The sequence below is a fragment of the Mobula hypostoma genome, chromosome 4, assembly GCF_963921235.1.
Source record: "Mobula hypostoma chromosome 4, sMobHyp1.1, whole genome shotgun sequence".
Taxonomy (NCBI): Eukaryota; Metazoa; Chordata; class Chondrichthyes; order Myliobatiformes; family Myliobatidae; genus Mobula; species Mobula hypostoma.
The window spans coordinates 53,063,414-53,086,445 of NC_086100.1; the positions used below are offsets into that span (position 1 = coordinate 53,063,414).

A 23,032-nucleotide genomic window follows, 5' to 3' on the forward strand; every position below is an offset into this window, starting at 1 on the left:
ACTTTATTTTTTTCCTTCCGCTCAGGTTCTTACTAATTCTCAGTACTCTAAACCATTCAACCTTTATCACGGAACTAGACAAAGTTGTCCCTTGAGTCCTTTGCTTTTTTATTTGGCCTTAGAACCTTTAGCTACCACTTTCCGGGAATCTAATGATATCACTGGTACTTTAAAAAGGGGTATTATCCATAAAGTTTCGCTTTATGCTGATGACCTTTGCTCTACATTTCTAATGTGGAGTCTTCTTTCCTTCTCTACTTTCTTTACTTCCTTGCTTTAGTCAGTTTTCTGGATATAAACTTAACTTTCATAAGAGTGAATTTTTTCCTTTGAATAATTTGGTATTAGTTAATACTAATCTTCCTTTTAAAATTGTAAGAAATCTATTTACTTATTTGGGCGTAACAATTACTAGGAATTATATATCTCTAATTAAGGAAAATTTTTTTACGCTTCTGAATAATGTTAAGAAGGCACTTTCAAATTGGTCACCCCTCTCTCTATCGTTGATTGGCCGAATTAATTCTATTAAAATGAATATTTTGCCTAAATTTTTATATTTATTTCAGGCCATACCTGTTTTTTATTCCTAAATCCTTTTTGATTCTTTGGATTCTATTATATCTTTTTATATATGGGAGAATAAAGTTTCTCGATTAAATAAAGTTCATCTTCAAAAAGCTAAAAAGAAGGGAGGTTTAGCCTTACCCAATTTCAGGTTTTATTACTGGGCAGTCAATATACGAAATCTTACGTTTGAGTTAATGATATTAATCAAGATAATGATATTAATAAAGATATTAATCAAGAGGACTGTCCGATCTGGGTTTCTTTAGAAGCTAATTCTGTTAATAAATTCTCTATTATTTCTCTTCTCGGATCCTCAATTCCTTTATCTTTAAGTAATTTAATTGATAATTTTGTAGTTAAACACACTTTGAGGATTTGGGTACAATTTAGAAAATATTTTGGTTTACTGAGTTTTTCACTTTCCAGTCCCATTTTTTCTAACTTTTTTTTCAACTGTCTATGTCTGATGTAGTTTTTAAAGAGTGGAATAGATTGGGTATTAAATGTTCTTATGATATGTTTGTCTCTTCATTTGAACAACTGCCAGTTAAGTATAGCCCACCGAGAACTCACTTTTTTCGATATTTACAAATTAGAGACTTTACAAAATGCATCTATTTCTAATATTTATGCTATGTTGTCAGGAATGAGAAATATTCCTTTAGGTAAAATTAAAAATCTTTGGGAACAAAAATTACAAATTTCAATTTCCGAGGACACTTGGAATGAAATTTTTAAATTGGTTAATACTTACCATAGAACCATAGAACCACAGAAACTACAGCACAGAAACAGGCCCTTTGGCCCTTCTTGGCTGTGCCGAACCATTTTCTGCCTAGTCCCACTGACCTGCACACGGACCATATCCCTCCATACACCTCCCATCCGTGTATCTGTCCAATTTATTCTTAAATGTTAAAAAAGAACCCGCATTTACCACCTCGTCTGGCAGCTCATTCCATACTCCCACCACTCTCTGTGTGAAGAAGCCCCCCCTAATGTTCCCTTTAAACTTTTCCCCCCTCACCCTTAACCTATGTCCTCTGGTTTTTTTTTCTCCCCTTGCCTGAGTGGAAAAAGCCTGCTTGCATTCACTCTATCTATACCCATCATAATTTTATATACCTCTATCAAATCTCCCTCATTCTTCTATGGTCCAGGGAATAAAGTCCAAACCTATTCAACCTTTCTCTGTAACTGAGTTTCTCTAGTCCCGGCAACATCCTTGTAAACATTCTCTGCACTCTTTCAACCTTATTTATATCCTTCCTGTAATTTGCTGACCAAAACTGAACACAATACTCCAGATTCGGCCTCACCAATGTCTTATACAACCTCATCATAACATTCCAGCTCTTATATTCAATACTTCGATTAATAAAGGCCAATGTACCAAAAGCTCTCTTTACGACCCTATCTACCTGTGATGACACTTTTAGGGAATTTTGTATCTGTATTCCCAGATCCCTTTGTTCCATTGCACTCCTCAGTGCCTTACCATTAACCCTGTATGTTCTACCTTGGTTTGTCCTTCCAACATGCAATACCTCACACTTGTCAGTATTAAACTCCATCTGCCATTTTTTAGCCCATTTTTCCAGCTGGTCCAAGTCCCTCTGCGAGCTCTGAAAACCTTCCTCACTGTCTACCACACCTCCAATCTTTGTATCATCAGCAAACTTGCTGATCCAATTTACCACATTATCATCCAGATCATTGATATAGATGACAAATAACAATGGACCCAGCACTGATCCCTGTTGCACACCACTAGTCACAGGCCTCCACTCAGAGAAGCAATTTTCTACCACCACTCTCTGGGTTCTTCCATCGAGCCAATGTCCAATCCAATTTACCACCTCTCCATGTATACCTAGTGACTGAATTTTCCCAACTAACCTCCCATGCGGGACCTTGTCAAAGGCCTTACTGAAGTCCATGTAGACAATATCCACTGCCTTCCCTTCATCCACTTTCCTGGTAACCTCCTCGAAAAACTCCAACAGATTGGTCAAACATGACCTACCACGCACAAAGCCATGTTGACTCTCCCTAATAAGCCCCTGTCTATCCAAATGCTTGTAGATTCTGTCTCTTAGTACTCCCTCCAATAACTTACCTACTACTGACGTTAAACTCACCGGCCTATAATTTCCGGGATTACATTTTGATCCTTTTTTAAACAACGGAACAACATGAGCCACTCTCCAATCCTCCGGCGTTCTTCGTTATGTGCCCGTCATTCCCTTCTACAATTTAAAGTGGTTCATAGAGCCCATATGTCTAAAGATAAGCTGTCTTGTTTTTATTCGGATATATCTTCCTTTTGTGATAGATGTAATATTGGTGAAGCTTCATTAATCCATATGTTTTGGACTTGTCCAAGTCTTGAAAAATATTGGAAGGAAGTATTACAAACTTTTTCGGTGCTTGTTAAAGTAATTTTAAACCTAATCCTTTGACAGCCTTATTTGGTATTGCTGAAGGAAATGATACTATTTTGGAGAAACAAGGTCGGCATAGTTTGGCCTTTATGTCTCTTATAGCCGGGAGGGCATTGTTGCTTAAGTGGAAGGCTGCCACTCCGCCTACTCATACTCATCGGTTACACGATGTTATTTCTTGCTTAAATTTAGAGAAGATTTGCTGTTCAATTTCTGAACCTAGACAAGATTTTTTAAAATTGTGGAGACCTTCTTTGAATTATTTTCATAATCTTTGATTTGCTATTAAGCACAAATGTTGACAAATAATATGTTCTACTACATGTTAAGGATCTTTTCCTTTTCGTTTTTTTTTAACTTAACAGCTGTTTTTTCTGGTAGTGGGTTTAGATTTTTTTTGTAATAATATAATTATCTCTTTTCAATATTATGTTTAAATTTAATTTTATATGGATATGGGGTAATTACACCTTATCTGTGATTTCATTATATTATAATCAATATATTATATATTCTACTGTACTCTGTATTCCTTTATGTAAGAAATTAATAAAAATATTGGAAAAGAAAGAAAGGAAAGAGTAGGTAGACCACCAGACGGAGTTGACTCGGAGCGAGGGTCTGATGATTAGCGACGCTCGGAGGAGGTTGATTGAGGTCGAATGGACGATTTCATGAGCTCCAACTGCACTTTAGACTGTTTCGTTAAAATGGGCCCTTTTTCATTTTATTTTCTTTACTAACCCTATAGTCAGATTAAGATTTATAAGGTTCAATCCTTTAATTGCATATGGTGTACTGTCTGATATTTTGCGGTTGGGATTTGTAACCGGGCAACACATCATGCAGCAGCCACACAAACGGGATTTCTCAGTTTGGCTGGGCCAGAGGCTGTCTTACCCTAGACAAAAGTATGCTGGTCGAACATCAGGGTTACATATAGTATATGCAACCTTGAGATTTATCGCCTTACAGGCAGCCACAAAACAAAGGAACCCAAGAGAAACCATTTTAAAAAGACAGTTAATTACCCAATATTCAGGCAAAAAAAGAAATAGTGCAAACATGAAAAGTAAGCAAATAACATTCAGAACTGAAGTTCACGAAAGTGAGTACAGTACACAGCTGATCCAGGAACCAGTAGGTTGAAGGCTGCAGCCTCAATTCAATGCAGAGATGAGTAAACCTTGCTGAGCAGCAAGCTGAACACTGGCCCACTCCTCTCCACCAGCCCTGACACCTTGACTTTTGATACGTTTTCTGGTCAGGGACCTGCCGCCTTGATTCAGCCTGTATCTGACCTTTCCAATCTGGCACTGAAATCACTCAAACATCGGCTTGTTCCTCGCTCTCAGACCCAGTCCCAGCTATCTTGATTCTGCATAGAACATAGAACATAGAATAGTACAGCACAGTACAAGCCCTTTGGCCCACAATGTTGTGCCGACCCTCAAAGCCTGCCTCCCAGATAAGCCCCCAACTTAAATTCCTCCATATACCTGTCCAGTAGTCTCTTAAACTTCACTAGTGTATCTGCCTCCACCACTGACTCAGGCAGTGCATTCCACGCACCAACCACTCTCTGAGTAAAAAACCTTCCTCTAATATCCCCCTTCAACTTCCCACCCCTTACCTTAAAGCCATGTCCTCTTGTATTGAGCAGTGGTGCCCTGGGGAAGAGGCGCTGGCTATCCACTCTATCTATTCCTCTTATTATCTTGTACACCTCTATCATGTCTCCTCTCATCCTCCTTCTCTCCAAAGAGTAAAGCCCTAGCTCCCTTAATCTCTGATCATAATGCATACTTTCTAAACCAGGCAGCATCCTGGTAAGTCTCCTCTGTACCTTTCCAATGCTTCCACATCCTTCCTATAGTGAGGTGACCAGAACTGGACACAGTACTCCAAGTGTGGCCTAACTAGAGTTTTATAGAGCTGCATCATTACATCGCGATTCTTAAACTCTATTCCTCGACTTATGAAAGCTAACACCCCATAAGCTTTCTTAACTACCCTATCCACCTGTGAGGCAACTTTGAGGGATCTGTGGACATGTACCCCGAGATCCCTCTGCTCCTCCACACTACCAAGTATCCTGCCATTTACTTTGTACTCTGCCTTGGAGTTTGTCCTTCCAAAGTGTACCACCTCACACTTCTCTGGGTTGAACTCCATCTGCCACTTCTCAGCCCACTTCTGCATCCTATCAATGTCTCTCTGCAATCTTTGACAATCCTCTACACTATCTACAACACCACCAACCTTTCTGTCACCTGCAAACTTGCCAACCCACCCTTCTACCCCCACATCCAGGTCGTTAATAAAAATCACGAAAAGTAGAGGTCCTAGAACAGATCCTTGTGGGACACCACTACTCACAATCCTCCAATCTGAATGTACTCCCTCCACCACCACCCTCTGCCTTCTGCAGGCAAGCCAATTCTGAATCCACCTGGCCAAACTTCCCTGGATCCCATGCCTTCTAACTTTCTGAATAAGCCTATCACTTCAGATTGGCTCCAAGTCCGATGTTTAGTATGTCACCACAGACTCCAGCAAATATCCACTTTTGTGGATTTTTTTGTGGAGAGTATTCTAATGGTTGCATCACTGCTTGATATGCAGGGGCCACTGTATAGGATTGGTTGCAAACTCAGCCAGCTCCATCATGGGCAGTAGCCTCCCCAGCACTGAGGACATCTTCAAAAGGCGAAGCCTCAAAAAGGCAGCAATCATCAGATTTAACATCACTGACATATGTCAATGATGCTCAACCTGATTCTGATTCTGATTATCAATGCCAATGGTGTGATGTCATGGCAAGTTGTTACTTCAAATTTCAAATCTATATAATTGTATGGTCTGAAGGTATATGTACCCAGATACCATATCCAGAAAGGACTTCCTTTTGAATCCATCTGCCATTATCTTTGCCTCCCTTCTGCTATTACTACAGTTTTTATATCATTGTTGCCTTTGCTGTCTCAACTAGCAAAGTTGAGCTACACTCTCAGAATGGTAAGATTGTATATCAGCTCTTGATGATCTCTTGGAGTACAGATTGGCTGAGCAGCCAAGAAAGAAGAGAAAATTCCTCGTCAAGAGACAACCTAACATACTGAACTGAAGCAACACACATCAAAGTTGCTGGTGAATGCAGCAGGCCAGGCAGCATCTCTAGGAAGAGGTACAGTCGACGTTTCGGGCCGAGACCAGCAACTTTGACGTGTGTTGCTTGAATTTTCAGCATCTGCAGAATTCCTTGTGTTTGCATTTTTAGATACTGAACTGAAACTAAAATGTCGTAGGTGTCACATATTGTCTGAGGATAAAAGATACGTATCTGTGAAATCACTGAGGAATTCTGTACAGAATACAGCTGTAGTCAGGAAGAATGAGTCCTTGAAATTCTTTGAGAAATTTGGGTTCACATAAAGAACCTAGACTGTCACTGATGGGCATTTTCTCATTCCCTAAAACTCCAAGAGGTCCACACTCCTAGCAATCTGTGGTAAATGTATACAATACCTGTTGGTCTACCACTCGGAATGATGGCTATAAATATGTTAATTTATGATATTAATTGCATCCCTTAACAAAAACTGACAGCAATACTTTATACATGTTTTTAAATTGTGATATTCATGACATAAGAAAATTTACTTATGGTGGATAGTTATTTTGCTGCTTAACTTATCACAACGGAAAAATAAACATTCTGAAAATGACATCCTCCTTACTTGTCCTGTTGCAAGGTATATACTTCCATGATTCTTTGTCCAAGTACCGCTTTTAGCTTCTTGATTGTTTGCTGGAGTTGCCTGTGTGACATTAACACATTCTCAAGAGTTGCAGCCATTTGACTGTTATCTTGTTTAGAGTCTGATAAATATGGTTGAAGATTAACAATCTGAAAAATAAATGGAATTCACATTCAATTCTGGTTTTCAGTTGTAAATTACTTAAAACTATTGAACTAAGTAGCCCTTGGTGGTCCAGATTTGGACAATTATCCCAGATAATTCAAAATTCAAGTGACAATCTTAACATTTACATCAATTCGAAACTCATGCTAATGGTTTTGTATTCACTGTGTCTTGCACCTTGTTTCTTGATCACAAACCAGAGAGATGGCAATTAATAAGTTAATTACAGAAAATTGATAACAATAATTTATCAACCATACAAACATTTCTTCTCAAGCAAATTTGAAATACACTAGTACAAACAACAATAATTAGAATTTTCAAATTACCATATGTTGTTCGATTTCTTCAGTAACATCTTGAGTGGGTTTCAGAAATCACAAAATATTATAGGTTCAGAAGCTGAAGCCAGAGAAGCAGCTGTGAGCTAATTTTGGGTGATATAATTGAGAATCATCCAAAACATTACCATAATCACTTGGTTTATGACTATTGAAACCACATACCCATTTTCCTTTGTGCATGCTTTGAAAACAAGTGCTGTACCTTGCTCTAGTTTTGAGATTTCTAGAATTAGCATTTGTCCATTCACAAAATGTCCCGAGGTTCCATCTTGACTAATAGCAAAACTTCTTATAAACTACTAAAACACCGGATGAAACAAAACCACAAGACCAGGTAATTAACAGGTAATAATTAAAAAGTTGATACTCAGCAAAGGTGATAACCATTTTTCTGTTGTTTTCACCTCCTCTGCTTCTTTTTCTTCCATCATCTCTATATGTTTTTTCAGCTTTTGTGTTTCACAAAGTGCTTCATCACGAGATTTCATGATCAAGGCAAAGTCTTTCTCCTTTTGCTCCAAAAGCACATGTACCTAGTCAGAACAGAAGTTAAAGAATAAGAACATTCAAAATGCAGACATGACAATATTAACACGAGGCTGGGTTCATAGAGTGAGTCATATTTAGTCTGTTCTGGCTGCTAACCTAATGCATTTTCCAACAAAATTTAGTTATATAGGGTAGAACTGTAGTGGAGAAGCCAGTCTTAATTGATTTATTTCCACTGAGGAAGCATAAAGTACAATCACTCCTCAACAATTAAAATACTACAGCTGTTTAAAGAGGGGCCCAATTATTTTGGCAGGGAGCAACAAAACAGTGCTGCAGTAAGTGTCTCAGCAATAAAAAAAATAGTAGTGCCAGGGAGTAGATGCACTCTCAGAATTAGTGATATTCCTGCAGATGGAAGCCCAGCAGAGAGCTTGAGAATAGTTCCTGAAGAATGAAGTTAAAGTTTTTAATAAAATTGTCATTGGGCTCTAAGGAAGAAAGCAGTAACAGTTAATCATAAACACAAAAAAGTCTACAGATGCTGGAAATCCAAAGAAACACCCACAAAATGCTGGAAGAACTCAGCAGGCAAGGCAACATCTATGGAAAAGAATAAACAGTTAACGTTTCAGGCCAACACCCTTCTTTAAGACTGAGAAGGAAGGGGAAAGATGCCAGAATTAAAAAGTGAGTGAGGGGAAACAGGTTATCTGGAAGTGGCAGGTGTGTGGAAAAGGTCATGGACTGGAGAAGGAAGAATCTGATTGGAAAGGAGAGTGGACCATGGAAGAAAGGGAAGGAGGAGAGGACCCATAGGCAGGTGAAAAAAAGTAAAAGATCAGAGTGGGGAATAGAGGAAGTGGGGAATTTCTTTACCAGAAGGAGAAATCAATGTTCATGGCATCAGGTTAGAGGGTACCCAGACAGATATAAGGTGTAGATCCTCCACCCTAAGGGTGGCCTTCTCTTGGCACAAGAGGAGGCCATGAATGGAATCAGAATTAAAATGTTTGGCCACTGGTAAGTCTCACTTGTGGCAGATGGTGCAGAGGTGCTTGACAAAGCGGTCCCTCAATTTATGACGTGTCTCACGAATGTCGAGGAGGCCATATCGAGAGGACCGGACACAATAGACGACAGCAGATTCACAGGTGAAGTGTTGCCTCACCTGGAAAGACTGTTCGGTGCCCTGAATGGAGGTGAGGAAGGAGGTGTACTTTATACTTTATTGTCGCCAAACAATTGGTACTAGAATGTACAATCATCTCAACGATATTTGATTCTGCGCTTCCCACTCCCTTGATTAGAAATAGTAAATATTAAAAATAGTAAAAATTAGTACATTAGAAAAAAGAAAAATGGAAAGTAAGGTAGTGCAAAAAAACCGAGAGGCAGGTCCGGATATTTGGAGGGTACGGCCCAGATCCAGGTCAGGATCCGTTCAGCAGTTTTATCGTACTTGGAAAGAAGCTGTTCCCAAATCTGGCCGTACGAGTCTTCAAGCTCCTGAGCCTTCTCCTGGAGGGAAGAGGGACGAAAAGTGTGTTGGCTGGGTGGGTCATGTCCTTGATTATCCTGGCAGCACTGCTCTGACAGCATGCAGTGTAAAGTGAGTCCACAGACGGAAGATTGGTTTGTGTGATGTGCTGCACCGTGTTCACGATCTTCTGCAGCTTCTTTCGGTCTTGGACAGGACAACTTCCATACCAGCTTGTGATACACCCTAGAAGAATGCTTTCTACGGTGCATCTATAAAAATTAGTGAGGGTTTTAGGGGACAGGCCAAATTTCTTTAGTTTCCTCAGGAAGTAAAGGTGCTGGTAGGCCTTCTTGGCAGTGAACTCTGCTTGGTTGGACCAAGTCAGGTCATTTGTGATATTGACCCCGAGGAACTTGAAGCTTTTGTCCTGTTCCACTTGAGCACCACCGTAGAATACCACTTGCGTAGAATACGTTAAGTTCATCAGGAAGAGAAGTGCCACAGTTATTGATATTCTCCAGCCTTTTCTTTGCGCCCAGTGATCTCATTTAGACCCTGCCATAGCCTACTGGCATCCCTCTGGTTAGCCTGGGCTTCCAACTTGGCTCGATATTGCCTCTTGGCGCCCTTAATGGCTTTCCAGAGTTCACGCCTGGATTCCGTGTAGCAACTGGTATCCCCGGACCTAAAGGCCGCAGCTCTAGCCTTTAAAAGGGACTTGACCTCATAATTCATCCAAGGTTTCCGGTTAGGGAATACCTGGATCGTCTTGCGAGACACACAGTCCTCTGTGCATTTCCAAATAAAGTCCGTGACAGCTGAGGTATACTCATTGAGGTTAGCTGCCAAGTCCTTGAATATTAACCAGTCCACCGATTCAAAGCAGTCACGGAGGACCTCATCCGTTTCCTCCGTCCAACACGACACTACTTTTGACACTGTGACCTTCCACTTCAGTTTCTGTTTGTAAGCCGGGAGGAGCAGTACGGCCTGATGGTCCGATTTCGGAAGTGAGATCGTGGGACGGAACAGTAGGCATCCTTGACTGCTGTGTAGCAGTGGTCAAGTATATTCGGGCCTCTAGTGGGGCTGTAATGAGCAAAGCCTCCGGATACCTGGTCTCAAGTTCACTGATGTTGGCATACAGTATGTTCAGAGCACACTCCACGTCCGCTTGGGGGGGGGGGGGGGAATGTAAACCGCTGTCAGTATGACCGAGGTGAATTCCTGTGGCAGATAGTAGGGGCGACACTTCACCGACAGGTGTTCCAGGTCCGGGTTGCAGGAGCTTGTCAGTGCCACTGTGTCCGAGCACCTCGCAGTGTTGATCAGAAGGCAGACACCACCTCCCCTCGTCTTGCCCGAAGACGCCGTGCGGTCCATCGGATGGATCGAAAATCCCTCTGGTCGAATGGCACAGTCGGGGGTGGCAGGGAAGAGCCAGGTCTCGGTGAAACAGAATACACAGCAGTTCTGCATCTCCCTGCAGTAGGTGAGTCTTCCTTTAATATCATCCACCTTGTTCTCTATGGCTTGCATATTAGCTAGCAGGATGGTGGGCATAGGGACCCCGAAGCCCCTCAGCTTCAATCTGACCAGCAGCGCAGCTCTTTTCTCACACTTGTTCGGTAAGTAGTGCATCTTTCCAGGTTTCCATCGATGCAGTGTGTTGCTGTCAGCTTTTTGCGGTTGGTGGACGCGTCCTGCGGGAATCGATCGGCTGGTCACGTCGTCGGATGCTCCAGGTCGGGCCGAGTAACAAGGGAGGCTCCGCTGCCACTTCCAGCTGCCAGGGGCCCAGGCTGTCGATTGGGTCGGGCCCTGAAGCCGACACTTAATCCTGGATGGCCGGGCTCCTTGCTGAAGCAAGTTCTTAAGCTGAGTCACGGATGCAGAGGCCTCCGCTCCAGCTGGGCCTCGGGCTTGATTTCCGAGGTCGGCGGCGGAGGCCTCACTTCTGGCAGCTGTGGATGGCCACCAATGGGGCTTTACGGTGGTCACTCCGGGGAAGCGTCTGGGGCACCTTGAGGTCTCCGCTGTCACTTTTGTGTGGTTGTCTGCTCCAGAGAGGTGCTGGTCAGAATGGGCCGTGTCTCCAAGCGCTCCGGTACGGTAGCAGACCGCGGGTCTCCAGCCTCGTTGGTCAGGTCCAGGTGCAGTCCGGAGTTTAAGAAGCAGTTCTGGTGCGGTGGTCTCCAGCTGGGTCAGTAGCTTTGCCAGGGTGTTGTTGATCTTGATCTTGCTAAATCGGAGGTGTATGTGCAGGTGTTGCACTTAGGCTACTTACAGTGATAAGTGCCTGGAGAGAGATAAGTGGGGAAGGACGAGTGGTCAATGGAATAGCTAAGGGAGCAATCCCTGCAGAAAGCAGAGTGGGAGGGGGAGGGAAAAGATATGTTTAGTAGTCGGATATGGAATTTGGAGAGGATAATATGTTGGATGCAGAGACTGGTGGGGTGGTAGGTAGGGACAAGAGGGACTCTTCCACTATTAAGGCGGCAGGAAGATGGGGTTAGTGCAGAAATGGAAGAGATGTGGTTGAGGGCATCATTAATAGTAGAGGGAGGGAAACCCTGTTCTTTAAATAAGGATGACATCACCGATGTACTGGAATGGAAAGTCGTGTCCTAGGAACAGATGCGCAGACACGAAGAAACTGATTCCCACAGTTATCTCGCCTACACCTCTCCCCAACTTATCTCCAGAAAAAATGACATTCCCTTTTCTCAGTTTCTTCACCTGCATCTGCGAGAAATATGGCCTCTAACGACAGTGACTTAAAAAATAGAAAGTGAATGGAGAGCATGCACGAGGCTCAACAAGTCTGGCAGCTTAATATTCCAGGATTCAGGTGTTTTAGGCCGGTTTAGGTGAAGGAAACAAAGGAGAGCTGCATTTTTGATCAAGGGAAACATCACAGCAGTAGTAAGAAGGATAATCCAGTGAGGGCTCGCACATGTAGCTGAGAAATAAGAAGGGGATAATCACGTTGTTGCGATTGCACTGTAGATCCTCAAATAGTTATCGAAATTAGAACAAATACATGGTGGGATTGTGGAGAATACAAAAATAATAGGGTTGTCACAGTCGATAATTTTAACTTTCCTAACATGGACTGGGACAGCCATTCAGTTAAGGGCTTAGATGGATTGGAATTTAAGTCTGTTTTGGAAAGTTTCCTTTGGTTTTATATATACACCTACTTACAGGAGAGGGCAAAGCTCAATTTGCTCTTGCGCAATGCACACAAAATGCTGGAGGAGTTCCTAAACATTTTGTGTGTTGCTCTGGAATTCCAGCATCTGTAGAATCTCTTGCGTTTACTCTTGGGTAATATGGCAGAGTAAGTGACTGAGGTGACAGTGGGGAAGTATTTTGGGGCAAATGACCCATAGTTCTACTAGCTTAAATACTGTTGTGGAAAACAACAGATCTGTTCTACAGATTTAGTTCTTGGTTGGGTAAGGCAAATTTTGATGGTATGAGGCAGGAACTTGCAAATGTTGATTGGAGTAGGTTGCTTGAGGGCAAAGGAAGTGGAAGGCTTTTAAAAATGAGACAGCAAAATCCCAAGGTCTGCATGTTCCTCCTGGAATGAAAGGCACGGCTGACAGGAGTAGAGAACCTTAGATGGTAAAACAACCTGCATCAGTGGCCAAGAAACAGGAGATATGGATCAGATATAGACATCTATGATCAAGAGAATCCCTAGAGGAGTATACAGGATGTAGGAGTACACAGGATGTAGGAGTATACTCAAGAAGGAAATCAGGAGGGCAAAAGGGGTCATTGGATAGCTTTGGCACAGAAGATTAAGGAACATATGAAAAGATTTTAGAAGTATATTATGCGGAAAAATGAATACATAGAGAGAGAATAGAACCCCTCAAAAATCAAAGTTATCATCTATATGTGAAGTCTCAGGAGAAAGGCAAGGTCCCCAATGAATATTTGAACTCTGTTTTCATCATGGAGAATGATCTGACGACTTTGGACTTGGGAAAGTTAATGAAGAGGTTTTGGATATTGTCTACATTACGGCAGAGGAGGTGCTGGACATCTTAACCCTTACATATTGTTCATATTCTATACCTTCACAGTATGGTACGGGTCAAATTTGACCCGGAACAGTCTCAATGTACAAAAATTTGTAGCACCTGTACAAAAGTATAAAATTTTTTAATATTTTCATTTTTGCGCACTTTGGATCACCTTAGGAAAAGTCATCAAATTTCGGCTAAATGAGTGGCATTTAGGATGTTTTTACTGCTGTCAAATGTCAAAACGGGTCAAATTTGACCTGGAACAGTATGTAAGGGTTAAAATGTATGAAGGTAGACACATCTGCAGAGCCTGATCTGGTATATTCAAGAACACTCTGGGAAGCGAGAGAAAAAATTGCGACAGCCCTGGCTGAGATATTTGCATCATCATTAGCCACAGATGAGATGCTAGTAGACTGGAGGGTAGCAAATGTTACGTCTTTATTTAAGAAAGGCAACAAAGAAAAAGCTGGGAACATATTGGTTAGGTAAGTTACTGGAGAGGATATTTGAGGGATAAGAAGTACATGTATCTGGAAAGGCAGGGGCTGATAAGGGGCAGTCACCATGGTTTTGCGCATGGAAGATTATGGCTTACAAACTTGATTCAGTTTTTTGATGAGAGCAGGGCAGTAGACATGGTTCATATGGACATCTGTAAAACTGTTGATAGGTCCCACATTGTAGGTTGCTCTGCAAAGTTGGAATACATGAAATCCACAGACAGCTAGCTAATTAGAAACACAAACTGCTTGATGGTAGAAAGCTAAAAGTGAAAGTGAAAGTCTGTTTCTTGGACTACTATCCCATGACTAGTGTTGCGCCTCCTCAGCAATTGATGCTAAGACTATTGTTGCTTGTCATCTACAGTATATGAACAACTTGGATGAGAATGTAAATTGTTAAATGTATACTTGCTGAAGACATAAAAGTAGTTGGTATGACCAACGGTGAAGAAGGTTGTCAAAAATTGCAAGGAGATCTTGATCAGCTGAGTAAGTGGGCCAAGGAATGGCAAATTGGATTTAATTTAGATAAGTGCAAGGTGTTGTAATTTGGAAAACCAAATTAAAGTAGCAATTTCACAGTGAATGGTTGGGTCTTGGGGTCCATTCTAGACAAATGGCAAAGTAGTTAAGAAGTTATAGTGCAGTTGTACAAGATGCTGCTGAAGCCGCAATTGGACTATAGCATTAAGTTTTGGTAATCATGCAGCAGGAAATCTGTTATTAAACTGCAAGGTATAGAAACTATTTGCCAGGATTCAAGGGACTGAGTTATAGGGAGAAGTTGGACAGATTAGGACTTCTTTCTTTGGAGCATAGAAGACTAAGAAGTGATCCTACAGAGGTGCATAAAATACTAAGGGACATAGACAGGGTGAATGCACTCAAAGTTTTTTCACTCGGTTGGGCATCAATAGGGCAGAGTAACATAGGCGGTATAAACTTAAGGTGAGAGGAGAAGGATTTAGCAGGAACTTAAGGGCAACTTTATTTTTTATATAGAGGATGGTAAGTATGTGGAATGAGCTGCCAGAGGATGTGGTAAAGGCAGGAACAGTAACAATTTTAAAAAGATAGCCAGACAGGTACATGGACAGGAAAGGTTTTGAAGGTTTTGTGCAAACATGGGCAAATGAGATATGCTTGAATAGGCAGCTTGGTTAACATGGACCAGTTGAATTTAAAGGCTTGTTTCTATGCAATATAACTCACTCACTCTTATAACCTGCTCCTGACCAACAAGAAATTGAGAAGGCTATGTCTCAACTCAAATCGCAAAACTCAGCAATGAAAAGTTTCTGTCACAAATCTACAATTTCATTGTGTACATTTGGGAAGATATGACACACCAAAGATCTCAGACATCAAGAGATCTGTAATCTTAATTATCTTTAAGACTGGAAACAAATTCAGCCACGGTAAACAGAGGTGTCATCCTGCCACTTGCCACAGAAAACGTCATTAACTTATTTACCTGGAAGGACAGTGGACAAGATCATTGCTACACTACTAGTCCAAGAAAATCTAGACATGGCTTCCTTCAACATTGTTAAATTCTTATCTCTATCATATGGGAAGGATTACTAAACACCCTCTCAAATTTCCCTATGCTCAGAAATTCACTTCCATATTACACCTATACTGGTGGTCTACAACAGAATAAATAATAAGGGAAGAATGGTTTCAAACAAGGCCAAGTCATTGCCCCAAAACTTTTTATAATCTTTCTCACCACAGCACTATAGCTCACCTCCAATAAACTTCCTGAAGGAGTAAAGGTGATCAGCTCTTCAGAACTAGCAGGGAACTGTTCAACCTATGACAACATTCTAGAATGAAGATTATCTGAACCTAATGAGATTATCTGAACCCAAGATGCAGATGGCACATGGATGATCAGAGGTTGAACTCTAAGACATACAGTAGTTCACTCATTTACTAAAACGTGAGGAGAATGTACATATAAATTACATTTTAATGTTAAACAATAAAAATTGTTCATTGTTTTGTTGCTTCACAACTATTCGATGGTGCCTCACCTGAGAATATTTAGTCTCAAGCAATGTGTTAACTTTCTGTAACTGGACATTTTCAAAGCTTACATCAGATCTGTGTTGCAGTTCTTCTTGTAATTGCTGCACTCTGGACTACAAACAGTGACAAAAGACAGAAGTCTGTGACAATGGTCTAGTTCCATAAATTTGAAATATCATTCACAAAAATGCTCCATGAAACTGTAATTCGAGGAAGTCTATTAAAATGCTACAGGACTATGAAAAATCATGAACAAATCGATTTTAGAAAGTTTACTGCCTTTGTAAAAAAAAATTACATTTAATATACAATAAAGGACAGAAGACATTACATTGAGATACACTTCTCCATTAATGTAATTTCACTCCTTTCCTGGCTATCACTATAAGTTGAATATATTCTTAATATTTCACATATCATTCACAGTCTGGAACTCTAAATTCTAAGAAGAGAATTAATTAATCGCATAGCTTTCAGTGTATCAGTAGATACCAAACTATTAAAAGATGCAGCTGTTACACAGAAAATGATAAGAGCTAGTTGAGATTTTTAGTGCCAAATCATGTATTTGTAATATTTCATGTTGGAGTTGAATCTGTAAGTCAAATATACATCTAATTAAGTGTATCATTAAAACTGTTTTAACAATACCCTAAACATGCATTGCTTAATTTTAATTGACTATTTATCATTTACCTTATATTATAGTCTCCCTTATTAACTTATATTGTTTCCTTTATTACTATCAATTTTAAAGCCAACATCAATTGCATGGTTTAGAAAAATAAACTTGGTTCTAGATCAGTATTAAAAATATTACATGGAATTAAAACCCCTAATGGGTCACCGCAAAAGAGAATAAATGCAAAGAAAAATAATACCCCAAAAAAATTTCAAAATTGGTCTGACAGAACATGAGTGTTATTGATAAAAAAAAACTGCAGTTATAAACTATAGCTTCAAAAGCAGCATCAAACTTCATCAGAAACCTATGGATAAATTTTAACCATCATCACATTAACAGAAGTTGCAAGAGATCCCCCACCCATTGTCATATCATTGATTTCAATTTATTAAACATTGTTGGAGTTAACAACTGCTGACTAATCCATTGTACCAAATTGTGACCCAAGCTGCGTAGACAATAATTTAGCCCTGTTTGTACTGACTTCAGAGATAATATCATTGGATCACCCCAACTTTAAGTATTTTGAAAAGGAAGAGTGATAATACATATTACCTGCAGCTTTTCCTTATCATATGCTAATTTGTTTTTACTCTTTTTTACTTCTTCAAGGACTTGCTCTAGCTGTTGCTGCATTTGCTGGGGAAAGAAAATGAAAGTCTTTTTAAAAAATATTGACATTATTTATATATTAAAAAAGCCAAAAAATGTTATTACTCCACAAATTAGTTTTCCATGCATGATACTATCATCACTAGATGCACAAAAATAATACAGGCAACCTCCATTTTATAGAGAGGTTGTGTTTCTAGAAAACTGCCCACATATAGCAACTTTTCATAATACGACACCTTATTTCCTATTGAATCATACATTCAAAGTTCACAGTAAATTTGTTTTCACAGTATGTATATTCTGAGATTCATTTTCTTGCAGGCTTTCACAGGACAAAGAAATACAATAGAATCAATGAAAATCGACAAAGACAGCCAAGCATCCAATGAGCAAATGAACATACACTGTGCAAATACAAAAAACATTAAATAAGAAAATAAATAATACTGAGAACATGAGTTGCAGAAACTTTGAAAGTGAGTTCATAGGTGTGGAATCAATTCAGAGTTGAGGTGAGTGAAGTTATCCACGCTGGTTTAGGAGCCTGATGGTTGGAAGGTAATAACTGTTCCTGAACCTTGTGGGGAGGGTCCTAATGTTCCAGTGCCTCCTTCCCAATAACAACAGTGAGAAGAGAGAATGGCCTGGATGGTGGGCGTCCTTAATGACGGATGCTGCTTTTTTGCGGCAGCACTCCTTGTAGATGTGCTCAATGGCAGGGAGAGTTATTCCCACGATAGACTGAGCTGTATTCACAACTGTTGTAGGCTTTTCCGTTCAAGAGCTTTGGTGTTTCCATACCCGCCTGTAATGCAAACCAGTCAAGATACCCACCGCTGTGCATTTATAGCTGCTAGTCAAAGTTTTAGATAATGTGCCGAATTTGCGCAAACTTCTAAGAAAGTAGAGATATTGCTGTGCCTTCTTTCTAACATCATTTACCCTGTCCCAGGCAGAATCTTCAAAATGATAATGCCAACGAATTTTAAGCTACTGACTCTCTCCACCTCCAATCACCTGATGAGGACTGCCTCACACACCTTCAGTTTCTTCCTCCTGTAGTCAATAATCAGCTCTTTGGCTTTGCTGACATTGAATGGAAGGTTGTTGTTGTGGCATAATTCAGAAGATTTTAAATCTAACTCTGAAATGCTGATTTGCCTCCACTTTTAATTCAGTCAACAACAGTGGTGTCGAGAGCAAACTTAAATATGGCATTGGAGCTGTCCTTAGTCTCACAGTCATAAGTATAAAGCGAGTAGAGCAAGGGACAAAGCACACAGCCTGGAGATGTTGTGGCAATCCAATTGACTGGGGTCCGCATGTGAGGAAATAGAGTACCTGGTTGCACAATGAGGCCTAGGTCTTGGAGCTTATTGATTAGTTTTGAGGCGATGATAGCATTGATTGCTGAGCAGTAGTCCCTGACAGAAGTTGATATGTTTGATGAGGATGCAGTCTTACATATTTTTTTCATCAGTAATAATCAGTATTGCAATCTGGAGTCACTTAAGAAATTTCTTTTGGGAACTGATATAAGATAGTCTCTTAAGTAACAACCAGAATTCAGCTGCATTTGGAGATACAAGTGGTTGCAGATGCTGTGTATCTCCCAACCTTCTGTTGGATTGGAGACATACACTTGAAGCAGATATCAAACATAAATATGTTAGTTTAATAAGATAACTCACAACAAATAAGTGGTTATTTAGGTTTACAACTCACACTTAAATTTACAGGTATCTTGACAGTAATTAATATGTAAAATTCTAGAAAAAAAAAATCAGCAAAATGAACCTACTGCACCAAAAAAGTCACATTACCTGTGCATGTGTCAGGAAATGCAAGTTGAAAATAAATAAGACAAAATCTTATTTATTTCACATTTTCTATTTAATTCAATTCTCTCTTTCTTTCTCTCCCTCTCTCTCATCACCTCCCATCACCACAGATATGAAGTCTACCTTCTGATTTTAAGTCTATCCACTGATCTTTCCTATCTCCCCATGTCCTATGCCGCCACCACCGCCCCTGTGCCTTTGACATTGGCCTCCAATCTCCTCCAATTTTTTTCTATTTTCTACTTACAATCTGGGGGTGAAGGCTTTACCACCTGACATTCTGATAGCCTCTCAAATTGGCTACCGATAGATGGAAAAGAAAATATTGATAATCAAGTCCTGTTGTACCTTCATGTTTTTCAATTCCAAACTGCATCTCACTTCTTGAACCACCTCAATACCTTGTAAAGCTGATGCTTTATAAGGCATTGGTCAGACCACACTTGGAGTATTGTGAGAAGTTTTAAGCCCCTTATCTAGGAAAGGATGTGCTGGCATTGGAGAGGGTCCAGAGGAGGTCATGAGAATGATCCTGGAATAAAAGGATTAACATATGAGGAATGTTTGATGACTCTCTGCCTGTATTTAATGGACTTTAGAAGAATGAGGGAATCTCATTGAGAGAATGAGAATAATCTCAGTGAAACCTGTCGCATATTAACAGGTCTAGATGAAGTAAACATCGAGACTGTGTTTCCTATAGGAGAGTCTAGAACCAGAGGGCATAGCTCAGAATAGAAGAATGTCTCTTTAAAACAGAAATGAGGAGGAATTTCTTTAGCCAGAGGGTGGCGAAACTGTTGAATTCATTGCCACAGATGGCTGTGGAGGCCAAAATCATTGGATAAATTTAAAGCAGAGGTTGATTGGTTCTTAATTAGTAAGGGCATCAAAGGTTACAGGGAGAAGGCAGGAAAAGGGGTTGAGAGGGATAATAAATCAGCCAAGATGGAATGATGGAGCATACTCAATGGGCCAATGGGCCAAACGATCTAATTCTTCTTTTATATCCTATGGTCTTGAAAGTATTGTGGTTCATTTCTTAGAAAATATTTAACTCTAATATTATGTTTTAAAACTAGTAGATGAAAAGATATCAATACTTAGGCACAGCATCAGCAATACATGAAATATTTTGGAAATTTTACTGCCAACTTGTTAACACTCAAGAGCTGCTAGCTACTCAACGAGATGCCCTTTTTCTTTCTCAATGAAGAACTGCATTTTACATTGACTGTTTGCTTCAATGCAGCAGTAAATGCATACACCTCAAATGGCATAAAATGATTTCTCCTTCCATAATACTAAAATAATTAACTTGGAAATGTTGGCCTTATTAAATAACTAATTTCTTGTCCTTAATTTTACATCCAGCAAACCAGAAATCTCTGAACTGAAATGTATTTTACATCTATAAAATCATCATAATTAGTTGAAAACAAAAGTCCAGCTCTAGGTTCAGTGCAGATCATCAAGGTGGATGAATGTTTTCGGGATTACAGACTTCAGATGGTACCCCTATAGCCAGTTCAGTTCAAGATAGAAAATGATGGCCATTTGCTAGGGTAGGAAGAGGCAGATATACTTAGAATGCTGATGGGATAGCACTTTGGAGGGTAGCCTTGAACCTCAAGACATTACAACAAACAGAGAAATGATAATGATGAACAACCGCTCTTCCAAATCAACTCATTAGTGAAAAAAGTGAACATCTTGTGAAAGACTTTGGAAACTCAGAGGCAACTTAATAGTATATAAAACTATGAAAGCACAGATAGGGTTATATAGCCAGAAGCTTTTTCCCAGGTTGGAAATGTCAAATAGTAGAAGAATAGTATCCATCGTTCCCTCAAAACTAATCAGCAAACTCCAAGACCAGGGCCTCAACACCCACTTGTGCAATTGGATCCCGGATTTCCTCACTTGCAGGCCCCAGTCAGTTTGGGTTGGTAGAAACATTTCCTCTACAATCTCAAACAAGAGAAATCCTGCAGATGCTGGAAATCCAAGCAAAACACAAAAAATGCTGGAGGAACTCAGCAGGCCAGGCGGCATCTATGAAAAAAAGTACAGTCGATGTTTCGGGCACTGCCGAAGGGTTTCAGCCCAAAACATCCGCTGTACATTTTTCCGTAGATGCTGCCTGGCCTGCTGAGTTCCTCCAGCATTTTGTGTGAGTTCCTCCACAATCTCTATCAGCACAGGAGCACCACAGAGATGTGTGCTTATCCCCCTGCTTTACTTGCTTTACACCTATGACTGTGTGGCTAGGTACTGTTCTAACACCATATACAAGCTTGTTGATGACACCACAGTTATGGGCTGTATCAAAGTTGGTGATGAATCAGCATACCGGAGGGAGATTGAAAATTTGGCTGAGAGGTGTAGTAATAATAACCTCTCACTACAAAAGGTAGTGGATTCAGCCCAGTACATCACAGGTAAAGCCCTCCCAACCATTGAGCACATCTACATGAAACACTGCTGTAGAAAAGCGGCATCAATCATCAAAGATCTTCATCACCCAGGCCATGCTCTTTTCATATTGCTGCCATCAGGTAGAAGGTACAAGTACCTCAGGGCTCATACCACCAGGTTCAAGAACAGTTACTACCCCTCAACCATCAGGCTCTTGAACAAAAGGGGATAGCTACACTCATTCTATTTCTGATGTTCCCATAACCGATGGTTTCACTTTAAGGACTCTTAGTCTCGTTATTTATTGCTATTTATTTATATTTGCATTTGCACAGTTTGCTGTTCCTTGATCCTGTTTAACAGATACCGTTCTACAGATCTGCTGAGCATGTCTGCAGGGTTGTACATGATGACATATTTGCACTCTGATAATAAATTTTACTTTGAAATTTACTTTGACTTTGAATAGGTTTCACTTGAGGGGGGAAAGTTTCAAAGAGAGGCAGGATTTTCTACACAATAACTGGTAGGTTTCTGGAACACACTGCAAAGAGAGGTGATAGAAGCAGAGATAACAATGTTTCAGAGGCACTTAGACAGGCACATGAACAGGCAGAGAAATGGACCACTTGCAGGCAGATAAGATAAGCTTAATGTGGCACAGACACATAGTTCCCTCTAAGCTGTGCGCACGCACACACATTTTTCAACCAGTGCACAAAGGAAATTAATGTGCACACAAAAGGGTTAGTTACTTTAAAATAATGTAGTAATTAACAATTATACTTACTGAAAATAATCTTTTAGCTAACTGTTTCTGTTAACTAGTTAGTCAGTTTTTCAAATACCACAATGCACATCACTGATTTACGTCACCTCACCTATCCTGTTCCGGTTTGTACAGCTGCATCATGGCGGCAGCCATGTTTGGCGGATAGTGTTCATATCGCAAAGTTTACAAAGATCTGTTTCAAATCCTGTAGATAGCTTACAAAGTTTTTATTGAAAAAAATATTGATCCATTATATCGAGTTCAAAAGAAGCGAAGGGCATGAAGCGCAAAAGAACTGTAAATTTGTTTAAAGTTGAAAGGCTTAACAAAATATTAGAAACTGCTACACCGAAAGCTCATGAGGTCATGAACGTTCAGCTAAGAGAAATATTTATGTAAGATTTGGAAACTGGAGTTATCTGTTTGTATTGTTGTGATGCGAAAGTTGCTGGAGAATTTGCTAGTGGAAAGAAGTGGGATGATATTTGGAAACTTGACTTTTTGAAGCGTCATTTGGAAAGTAAATCGCATTTGGATGGTGTACAAAAGCTCAGACAACAGAACCCGTCATTACCCGTTACAGCAGTGCTACATATGTTATGGTTGAGTGCAGATGAGCGAGAGTGAAAATGATCTAACTACATTCCAATGGTCTTCTCAAACCATATTAAGTTTAAATTTAGAAAAAATTAGAAGTGATATTTTTGACCCTTCGGTTAAATTTGAAGAAACTTGGAAATCTTTTCTGCAACATTTTGATATGATGTAACCTGACCTTTCTGAATCTTTTTTCTAAACTTAAATTATATGATGAGAGGAGCGGAGTTAATGACATTATTGAACGTGTCTGATACAAGCTGTT

The 23,032-nt window shown here is 40.1% G+C and overlaps 1 protein-coding gene across 6 annotated transcripts in view; it reads right to left on the reverse strand.

Moving 5' to 3' along the window:
• LOC134345318 (coiled-coil domain-containing protein 150-like) overlaps positions 1 to 23,032 on the reverse strand; it is a 153,773-nt gene that overhangs the window by 73,855 nt on the left and 56,886 nt on the right. For all 6 annotated transcript variants that reach the window (XR_010017655.1, XM_063045791.1, XM_063045792.1 and 3 more), the window contains exons 13-16: positions 17,080 to 17,163; positions 15,845 to 15,952; positions 7,689 to 7,817; positions 6,755 to 6,924 (exon numbers count right to left, since the gene is read on the reverse strand). Coding sequence is in view for 5 of the 6 variants with exons in the window: in XM_063045791.1 (XP_062901861.1) it covers positions 6,755 to 6,924; positions 7,689 to 7,817; positions 15,845 to 15,952; positions 17,080 to 17,163 (491 nt within the window). In the remaining variant the exon portion in view is untranslated. The remainder of the gene's footprint in view (positions 1 to 6,754; positions 6,925 to 7,688; positions 7,818 to 15,844; positions 15,953 to 17,079; positions 17,164 to 23,032) is intronic.